This window comes from Quercus suber, unplaced genomic scaffold (genome assembly GCF_002906115.3).
Source record: "Quercus suber isolate HL8 unplaced genomic scaffold, Cork oak 2.0 scaffold_136, whole genome shotgun sequence".
Lineage (NCBI taxonomy): Eukaryota > Viridiplantae > Streptophyta > Magnoliopsida > Fagales > Fagaceae > Quercus > Quercus suber.
This window is the reverse complement of record NW_027069598.1, coordinates 590563-601294: the sequence shown is the minus strand read 5'-3', so window position 1 is coordinate 601294 and position 10732 is coordinate 590563. Positions and strand designations below refer to the sequence as shown.

Genomic DNA, 10732 nt, shown 5'->3' with positions numbered 1-10732 from the left:
AGGAAGGCAGCCTCGTAGAAGCACACCTCTCCAAGGAAGAAGTGACAAGCCCGGTCCTCCTCCCCACGTAGACGAACCCCAATCCTATCCGGGAACTGGAACCTATCCTTGAACCTAGAAAGGGTATTAGTGTCCAAATTGCACACCTCTTCAAGGGCGTAGAAAGCCTTAACCTCACAAGGGACGGAGACAACAGTATCCCCCTCCACGAGTCTATCGCTAGATGACAACCCGGTCTTTAATTCGCTCGATCTAACATCAGACATGATTTCTTGCTCTCTTACCAGACTCTCGAACCAATCAATTGATTGACGAAGTAAAGGCAGCAAATCAGCCAATACAACACCCAGACTATTACCCTCAAAAACAAAATTCTAAAGATGTGGGAAAACACCTAGAGACCCCCCCTAAGCACGCAAAAAGGAAAGAAATCGGGGGGCAAAATATCCTAACCTCAGAGCCACTAACCATGGAAAAACCTGAGAGGAAAGGAAAAAGATGAATCCTTTAAAAAAAAAGAAAAAGAAAAAGAAAACCTGGGAACAAGCACAAAAGAAAAAGGAAAGAAAATCAGAAATTCATCATGATTTACGACTACACCAAAAAGAGAAAAGAAACAAGAAAGTGGAAGAGAAGTATACCTCAAAGAAGTGAAAATGTAGGAAGCTCAACCACAACACACAACCAGCTTGGAGGAGAATTATAGAGAAAAGTTGGAGAAGAAAGTACTCAATAGCAATGATTGGGAAGTTTGGAAAAAGTGAAAGAGAAAATGAGAAGAGGAGAAGTTTAGAAACCAAGGCACAAAAACTGAAAACCAATGAGAAATTCAAGAGTCACACAATTGGAGCATTTACTCCACTGATTAGAACACGCCACATGGCCACGATGGAAATAGCGCTGCCACTACACATTTAATGTGAAACGAAATCCCAAGAGTCATGTAAAGCCTAAGGACCTTTCATATTCTGTGATCGTCATGACACGTCATGACGACCACAGAATCTGAGGGCAATTGATGGGACTGACGAACTCAACCTCCCTAGACAATATCATCGAGATCAATGAGACCATCCTCTGAGATGAGTTAAGTACACGATCATATCACCGACGAAGCTAATGAAGCCATTCAATGGAGTCAATAATGCCCCAAGCAGTTACAAGACCAATTGTACAGACCATTGGACGCCCTCATTAAGACCCACATTACTAAGCGTGAGGCATTACTAGGAGAAACATTAAGGCCACATTAACAACCACAACGGTTAGAAAATGTGAGAACATATATAAAGCCCTCACAATACCAATATAAGGTACAAAAAAAAAAAAAAAAAAAATCATCTAAGAGCATTCCTAGTTATTTTTACATTCTGTTATTTCCCTAAAAGCCTCGCATACTAACTTTGGCATCGGAGGAGTTGTGGCAAGCACAACACCGGTGACCATCTTAAAAGGATTGCTACTTGTATTATGACGTAAATGAGGATTGAGCTCCATCTAGACGTGTCTACAATTACTAACGAATTTGCACTTCATCACTACCAATTCATGTCTTCGAAATAAAGCTATCCAAAAATTTTATTTAAAAAAAAAAAAAAAAAAAAAAAAAAAAAAAAAAAAAAACCTCATTGCACGCGCAATGTGCGTGTAATAAGGTTAGTACACATATTACAAAATCACTAATGACCTAAATTCCAAAAGCTTTACTTTTGTACAGAAGAGAAATACCATTTACTCAGTTTTATTGGATTATATCCATATTAGCTAGGGTGGTGATCGCAAACATAAAACAATAATATCTGTAGAGAAAATTTAGTACTATCCAAAACAAATGAGAGTCTTACTATTTATAGGCACGAACAAGTAGGCAAATCTTCCCATGAACAGATGTGACTTATATCCAAAATACACTAACAATTCTACAAAAATAGTAATAAATTTGCAGTTTGTGAATCAATATATATCATCCATTATGCACCATAATCAATGGTTTTAGGTCTAGTTAGTATGCATCATGGTACTATGGTTATTTCCCATGCTAACTTTCATCTATAATACTTCCCATAGATTGGTGTCAGTGTGTAAACATGGCCAATTTGTGTACATCATATACATGCCCTTCGACACACACTATTTTTATAGTACACTTCGGATGACTTTTAATTCACTATCTTTCAAGTAAATAGAATCCATACTAGGATCACTCCAAGTCCTGCAGTTTAAAGATATAGCCCACGCATATGTTGCAACATACGTTACGACTTCAGCCGTACACATCAGACCATATATCAACAGAAATTGAAATTTTCGTTATGTGATTTCTCTAAGCTAGATTTCTTTATGGCTTTCCACAATGATCTTATCAACATGGTCTTGAAACTTGGACTGGACTGTACGGTCCGACTAGAAATACCACAAACCTCTCAGTTTTTTTTTTTTTTTAAGCTTCAAGAACCGCTCTTTGGGAAAAATGCAGAGACCCGTGCGAACTGTGGTCGGATCATACGGTTTTGAGAACCGTGAACAGTTTTTGAGGTTTGAATGGTTTCTTTTTGTTTCAGCTTTTTTGGTGAATTTTGGCCAATACACTAGTATGAAGTTATGATCAAATCTAGAAGAAATGAAAAAGAAATGAAAGAACACGAAGAAGAACAAAGATCGGAAGGAGATCTGATCAGTGAAGAAGAAGAAGAAAAAAAAAAAAAAAAACGTTCTCACTCTCATCTCTCCACTCACCGACGTCACTCGTAGTTTCTCAAACTCATAGCGCATGGTCTTTCCTCCCTCAAATTCTAGATCTTCTTAACATGCAAAACTAGCATTCTCTTTCTCTCTTTCAGATTTACTTTCTCTTTCCTCTTTCTTGGTTGTGTACAACTTAAGCCCAATAGCATGAATTTCAGCTTCTTTAAACACCAAATAAATTTGACAGCTTGCAAAAGTTGGGTTTAAAGTCAAAAGCAACTTTCATATGTCAGATTTTTTCATTTTTTTATTATTTCCTAGCCCTTAAAAACTGTCAAAAGTCCTCTCAAATTCAATTATTCTTTTTTTTTAAGCCCTCAAATAGTTCACGTGTGAAAGGTAAGCTTATTAAAATTTGTACTAATTTAATATAATTATTTATATTTCAAATAATTATTAAATTAATTATGACATCATCACGGTTCGATTCCCGTTTAATCTCAATTCGACCTCAAAAATCTTGAAACTCTCTCTTTTACAGTTCAATGAACGGTCCGGGTTTCAATACCATGCTTATCAACAACTTTTCAGTACAACCACCAGCTCAATTGCGCCATGATGCAAATAAATCTAATAGAGGCAGGTGAGGTTGTGGAGGGCCCATTGGAAGTGCTTTCAATGGTTTTGGGCTGATGCGTTTTAAGATTTTCCCAGTTATGAGATTTGGAAGTTCAAAAAGAAACTCAATGGGCTTAGATATGATATTGGCTAAATATGGGTGGAAAGTACTAATATGAACAGCATTGCTAGTGGGGACTCTGGAAAGAAAAAAAAAAATCTAAAACATATACTCAGAGAAGGTATAACCATTGCTTTAATAATAGCATGTAAGGACTAAATATTCGGTATATTACACACAAATAAGAGGCCTTTATGTAACCTAGGAGAAGTGGTTTATACAACAATATTAGTACATTCAAACAAAAATACAGTAAAAATACAGTTTGAGGCTTAAGGGTGATAATTCTAAGAATGAGTTTGGATTGCATGTTTCGGCTAGTGTTTTGCGTTTGGCATTTCAAAGGTGGGTCTCATGGCAACTGTGCACTTTTCAGCCAACTTCAAGATAAACGTAGATTATATATTTTGTTGGGTCCCACACAGCACTATTTATATCTAAAAATTATTTTGCTATAGTATTTTTAGTAATAAGTTTTCAATTTTCAGCAAATAAGCAGTATCCAAACAGACTTTAAGGGTCCGTTTGGATACAACTTATTTTGCTAAAAACTAAAAACATTGTAGCAAACTAATTTTTAAATATGTGAATAGTACTATGGGACCTATGAACAGTGCATTTTGTCTCCTGCATAGTGAATCCATGTGCATGAACAGTGCGTGTTACTGTTCATACACGCTGGGGAAAAAAAAAAAAAAAAAAAGGCAAACGCTGAACTTAAAACGCCGATCCAAATGCACACTAAGTGTTTGTTTGGCTAGCTTATTTTTTGCCAGGTTATTTTACTATTCAGCTTATTTTTGCTACTATTCATGGGTCATATTGCAATTTTCATATGTCACATTACAATATTTAAATGTTTCTCTCTTCTTAAGATACAAAAATTATTATTTTAAGTTTTTGTATTTAAATTTTGCTAACATCTCAATATTCAGTTGATATATAATCAGATAATATGGTTATTTTAATTAATCTAGACCAGCATGTTATCAACTTTAAGTTAAAAATAATTATTATTTATCTCAAAAAAATTATTGGGATGGGGTCTTTTCTTTATTTATTACAAGGCCTTAAGCTCACGTACTCCCCAGAATATGTTTAAATTTGTTTGAATAACATGGGCAATTATAAAGTATTCTTGGGTTTTGTGAGATAGCTTGTAATTGTGCTAAACTAAATCAAGCTGCCAGCTTGGCTTTGTTGGTAAAGTTCGGGTACTTCATCACACCCACCTAGATTCAAGTCCCGCTGCCAACAGGAGTCCATTGGTAGGCATCCACATGAGTTGGCTGAACCTGTCCAACTCTAGTGCTCTACCCAAGGGCTAACATAACCTAGCGAACCATATTTTCCTTAAACAAACAAACAAACAAAAAACTGAATGAAGCTGATTATTAAAATTCTAAGATCATTTAATTTTCCTGGAACCTGAGTTGAGTTTGAGTTAAGATTTATTTAACTCTTTATTAAATGATGTAAACCGTTATTGCTAGTCAAAAAGTAATGTAAAATAAAAACCTTTATAGCTGGTCAAAAAGTAATGTAAAATTCACTTAAAAAGCTTGTGAAAAGCAATGTAAAAAGAACTTTATAATGAATGGCTCACAATTTTCAGCCAAAAGAAAAAAATTGGTCACAAAGCAATATGATAAGAAGTTGTTTGTCTTCTTTTATGCACTGACGAAGGTTGTTTGTCCTACATGTGCGTGATTTGCAATCTGCTCCTAAAACAGCAAACGAAGGGTTGGAAATTTCGTACACCATGCCAAACTTGTTTGTCCTCTCCCTCTCTCAGAGTGCTTGGTGGAGCAAAGAATTAATTGGAAATTTCCATAACTACACTATTCTTCTCAAAAGTTGTGCCACTCTCTTTCTCTCTTTGAATTAACACAAGACAATGTTTTGCAGAAGACTGAGATTCTCTAACATTAACAATGTTTGGTGGAAAAAAGAAGAGATTCGGGTTAGAAACTTTCACATTACGTAGCATCATTCTGCTGTTTGCTCCTCAAAAGTTATGCTCGTCTTCCCTATTCTATCTCTCTCTCTCTTTGAAATTAGCACAATGTTTTTGGACGTTGAGATTGATACAATATTTGTTCCGTTAGCTGAAGGAAAATTATTGTGCAGACTACTTCGAGCTCTCATATGAGGTAGGCTCACACATTGAGAAGAAGGGTTGGGAATTTCTTACATGTGCATAAACATCCTAAATTTCATCGAAAATTTCATATACATGCTTTCACAATTTTGTGTTGTGAATCTATGATGGGAGCCAAGAGGTTTAGTTCCAATGCAATAAAAATATTGTGAAGAGGGAGTCAAATTTTTAATTACTCTCTAAAATTAACACCGTTTTTAAAGGAAAGAAAACGAAGTGGAAAACAATTAGAAAAAGGTAAATTACCTTTTTGCATTCTAAATTATAATAAGAGTGAATAAGAAGAGACAAATAAAAGAAGATGAAGAGAAAGATGAATAGTGACATTAAAGTAGAGGGCAGTGAGGAGATGAAAATGTAAGGAAAGAAAAAATGTTGAAGAAAGTGTAAATATTTAAAAAAATAAGTGAATGTCAAAAAAAATTATAAGAAAATTGGAAATAAAAATGAAATATATATTTAGGCATTAAAACTAACAATGATGAATATATAAAGTCAATAATCGATTTATATATATTTTTTGTAAAAAAAAAAAAAGAATAATGTGGCAATGAGGTGGCGTAGCAAGAGCTCAGTAGCAATAAATGCTACGCTTCAGCTTTTTGTAATATATAGATATAGATTAATATGCAAACTTTTGTTTTTTTTAATCAATTATTAACTCACAAGATGGGGCTTTTTTGTTTTTTTTTTGGTTTGGGCCTTAAAGTCATTACGATAGGGCTTTTTTATTTGGATTGGACCTTATTACTATAGGGCTTTTCGCTGTGGACTAGACCGTTGGACCTTACAACGCAAACCTTGTGTTCTCCCTCCTATATTCTCTTTTTCATGTTTTCATAAAATCTAACTAGATCAAACTCTCATCGAATCTTACCTTTTCAACTGAGTTGGCTCCGATCTGGGTTGAGAATATATATAATCTATAAAATAGATCGTCCAGTTCGATTCCTTGTTGGAATAAAAAAAAAGCAGAACAATTTTTTGAACCGGCTGGTGTAGCAGCGTAGAAAACCCAAGCCTCTACCGACCACCGCCTTATTCATTGTCAACAGCCTCGTCTGACTGTTCGATTGACTCGGTAGAGGTCAGCTTTCATTGGTCATGGGCGGTAGCAAGATAATGCCAAACCAGCATATACGAAACTACGACATTATGCTTAACACGTTAAGAGACTTCAATATCTTACAAGCACTAGTATAGAAATGTCTTGAATGCTTTGCCCTCCGTGACAGTCTCAAACAGGAAAATAAAGAACGAAAGGGAAGAAAGCTTTCTAAAACAAAAAAAAAAACTTCAGATATTTAGCTCATTTATTGTGATTCATGTTTAACACATTTATTCTCTTTTTTTTTTTTTTTTTTTTTTTTTTTTTTTTTTGATAAACTTCAATAGCATTAAACATCAAAAGAAACAAAGGGTGGGTAATCCGCCTTACAAACAGACTCTATAACTGGCGGAATATTACCAGAACTGAAAGAAAAGGACCGAAGGGAAGTTAAAGCAAATTTAGCAACCTCATGAGCCACTGCTCTCGGCTAGCTAGCTCAATTGTCCAAAGGAGGGCAGCAGCTTCAGCTTGGAGACAAAAGCCATTTATTCTCATATACAAAGCCAGCATATAGTTATAACACAGCACTTGCAGATTTTCATGATGAATAACCACTACTTGAACTGAGAAGACAGATAGCCAGGACGCCCTCGACAATAGCTAATATTTAGCACGTGAACATGCCCATATGTATCGTCCGCTAATATTTGATAGCCACTATGGGGCTTGATACTGTGTGGCTATCTTGATCAATCCATTTGAGAAAACCAAATACCGTTGGAATTGGATATTCTCCATGAAGCTTATCAAGCACAACACTTACAACAAAACTTCGATTCTGATGTTTGCGGGTGAAGGTAAGAATCCTCGGTTTGACACTTATTCTCATTCCGGTTGGAATGTTCTCCAAATGTGCTCGGTAAACAGATTTATCATTGCCAACATTTGTCACAACCCTGTTAAACTTCATTTTCACTGGATATCTAGTTTTGTTGGAGAGTACAGCCATGAAAGAGGGATAGTTTAGATCATGAATAGATTTGTGGTTGCAACTCCATCGAGTTCGTCTAAGGAGAAGAATCATTTGCTTCTTAGTGTACCCCAGGCCGCACACAAATTGAATATAATCTTGCAGAACCATATCATAGATCAGTCCAGGATCCATGGCTTTGTTTGGATTAATTGATATGGCCAGCACCAAAGTCTAGAGGTGAGGAAGAAAAATTTGTCAATTGGCTTTTAAAAATCTTGCCAGTATTGTCTTTGACATAGGCTGTGGTCATCATAGCTGATCGGATAGCTGCTGGGCTCCACTCAGGATGGATTGCTTTTAGTAAAGCTCCAACGCCAGCAACATGTGGTGTTGACATTGATGTGCCTGAATGTAAAGCATAATTTGAAGCCAAATCATATTTGCCGACACTTATGTATGGTACAATGGGTGAAACTGCGGCTAGCACATCAACTCCTGGAGCAAGAATATCTGGCTTTAAAACTCCTGGACTGATTGTGCTTCGACCCCTTGAAGAGAACTTGGCGATTTGAGGTGCAGGCTTGGTACTGAACCTTGTTAATAGGAACCTCATGTCATTCACTATTGGATTTCTCACCTCTGTCACTTACTCTTTGACCCGAGTCCCTGAAGTAGTTGGCACAATAAGGCTCGGAATGGAGTATTTATTTGAAGAGAGAGAGAATGATGCATCTGTCAAGAAGATAGCTCCATAGCTACCTGCGCTCTCGACCTCTTTAATCTGTTCAGAAACATTAATCTTGGTGCTATAATCACAGATGACTACCTTCCCAATAACCTCCTTTTTATCCAAAGATTTGTGGTTGCAAATTGCTTTGCTCCTGTTGCGTGTGCCATAGTACAAAGGTAAATTAGTAATGAAACCACTCTCTGGAAAGTATGATGTGCCTCCAATGGTAACCCCATTTCCTAGAGTCACTTTTCCGTGGAAACTTCGATCAATTTTGCCAGCCCCAACAGAATCCAAGGTGCTCCATTGTTTATTGTTTTAAAATCACCATCATTGCCAGCACTACAGACAACAAAAATCCCTTTCTCAATTGCCGAAAGAGAACCTTTGGCAATGCTATCAGTGAAATAAGAAGTCTGATTAATTATGTGTAAGGACAAAGACATGATGTCAACCCCATCATGAATTGCTTGGTCCATACCAGCAACAACATCGGTTATGTGCCCGGGGAGCCACTCCTCTGGCTGTGCCTCTTGCATATCCAAAGTGACTTACATCATGTACATAGTTACCCACCGCTGTGGATGCTGTGTGTGTACCATGACCCATGTAGTCTCTTGCAGAATTGAAGAATGGTTCATTGGATATATCAATACCTGCAGCTTGGAGTCCTTTGCTAAACGATTGCGCCCCAATGAGCTTCCTGTTGCAGTATGAAGGACTAAATGCTGTACTATTCTCACACTTGCCTTTCCATCTTTGTGGCACTGGTGACATACCCTCGTCATTAAAACTCTCGCTCTCTGGCCAAATTCCTGTATCAAGGATACCTACAATCACATCTTCTCCATATGAGGCAGCGGGCCATATGCCAACATTTTGTTGTAGCCCAAGAAACTTAGGGGAGTAGGTTGTCAACAGTTTGCCAAAGGACTCCGGGTATGTGGCGAGGTGAGCCGGAGATTTCTCAACCTCAGATAGTTGAGAGGGTGTAAGCCTTGCGCTGAAGCCATGCATGACATGTTTGTATGAGTACAATAACAGTTCCTGGTTATCACCAGGAGAAGACGACAATGAATTTAAAATGGAACGATGCCATGACTCATGGGTTGATAAAGACACAGGCTTCTGAGTATGGTCCATATGGATGATGTATGTTTGGTATTCTTCGACTTTGGACATTGCATAGTTTAATCGAAGAAGAAAAAATAGCAGCAAAGGTAGTGCGTTACTCATCCTTAGGTTAACGTTGTTGGAGATAGGCTCGGAAATGATGGGAGAACTGGAATATATGTATATATGTTTTTATGCATATATAAAAGAGAGAGGGCGTATACTTTGCATAAGAAATAAATAAAAAAGAGAGTGGGTATATTTGTTTTTAGAAATACTGAATCGTAGTATTGTATTTCATAATCAGAAATATACATGTGATGCCTTTATATAGGAGGCATATGTGTGCGGTACAAGTAAGCATATGTGTGCGGTACAAGTAAAGTGTAGTACAAGTACAAGTGTGCTATACAAGTAAACTAGCTGGGCCTAAAGTTCATAACATAATATACATTAACAGCCCCCCTCAAACTCAAGGTGGTTGTGAGACCAACTTGAGGTTGTCAACCAAATCACGAGTGCGTCCCTTAGGAAGTGCCTTGGTGAAGATATCTGCAAGTTGATCTTTGGAGGAGACAGAGAAAAGCTTGAGAGCACCATGGACAAGATGAGAACGGATAAAATGACAATCAATCTCAATGTGTTTAGTCCGTTCATGGAAGACGTCATTGTGAGCAATATGAATGGCACTCTGGTTGTCACAATAAAGGGGAGTAGCAGAGGATGTGGACACACCCAAATCCTTAAGAAGCCATCGTAACCAAAGGAGCTCAAATGTGGTGTCAGCAAGAGCACGATATTCTGCTTCAGTACTGGAGCGGGCCACGAAAGTTTGTTTCTTACTTCGCCAAGAAATCAAAGAAGAACCAAGGAGAAAGCAATAACCTGTAGTAGACCTGCGATCAGTGGGATCTCCTGCCCAATCAGCATCAAAGAATGCACGGAGTACAAGAAGAGACTGAGCTGAGTAGAAAAGGCCATGGAAGAGAGTGCCCTTCAGGTATCGTAGAATGCGCAGAACAGCAGCATAGTGAGTCGATCGTGGAGCAGACAGGTACTGGCTCACCTGATGAACAGCATAAGAAATGTCTGGACGAGTAACTGTGAGATAAACTAGGCTGCCAACCAATCGTCTGTAAAGAGAGGGATTAGACAATGGTTTCCCCCCCGAGGGTGTCAGATGCGCATTAAGTTCAACTGGAGTGTCAGCAGTCTTGCTGTCAGTGAGTCCAGCTCGAGATAAAAGGTCAGATGCATACTTGGCTTGAGTAATATAAAGA

The 10732-nt window shown here is 37.5% G+C and overlaps 1 protein-coding gene and 1 pseudogene across 1 annotated transcript in view; both read right to left on the bottom strand.

Moving 5' to 3' along the window:
* Nucleotides 1-6955: 6955 nt before the first annotated feature.
* On the bottom strand, nucleotides 6956-9596 carry LOC112028980 (subtilisin-like protease SBT3; annotated as a pseudogene).
* A 328-nt stretch (nucleotides 9597-9924) lies between these two features.
* The window catches only part of LOC136068824 (secreted RxLR effector protein 161-like), an 899-nt gene continuing 91 nt past the window's right edge, over nucleotides 9925-10732 (bottom strand). Inside the window, exons 2-4 of the mRNA XM_065776537.1 lie at nucleotides 10651-10715; nucleotides 10188-10518; nucleotides 9925-10004 (exon numbers count right to left, since the gene is read on the bottom strand). Coding sequence (XP_065632609.1) covers nucleotides 9925-10004; nucleotides 10188-10518; nucleotides 10651-10715 — 476 coding nt within the window. The remainder of the gene's footprint in view (nucleotides 10005-10187; nucleotides 10519-10650; nucleotides 10716-10732) is intronic.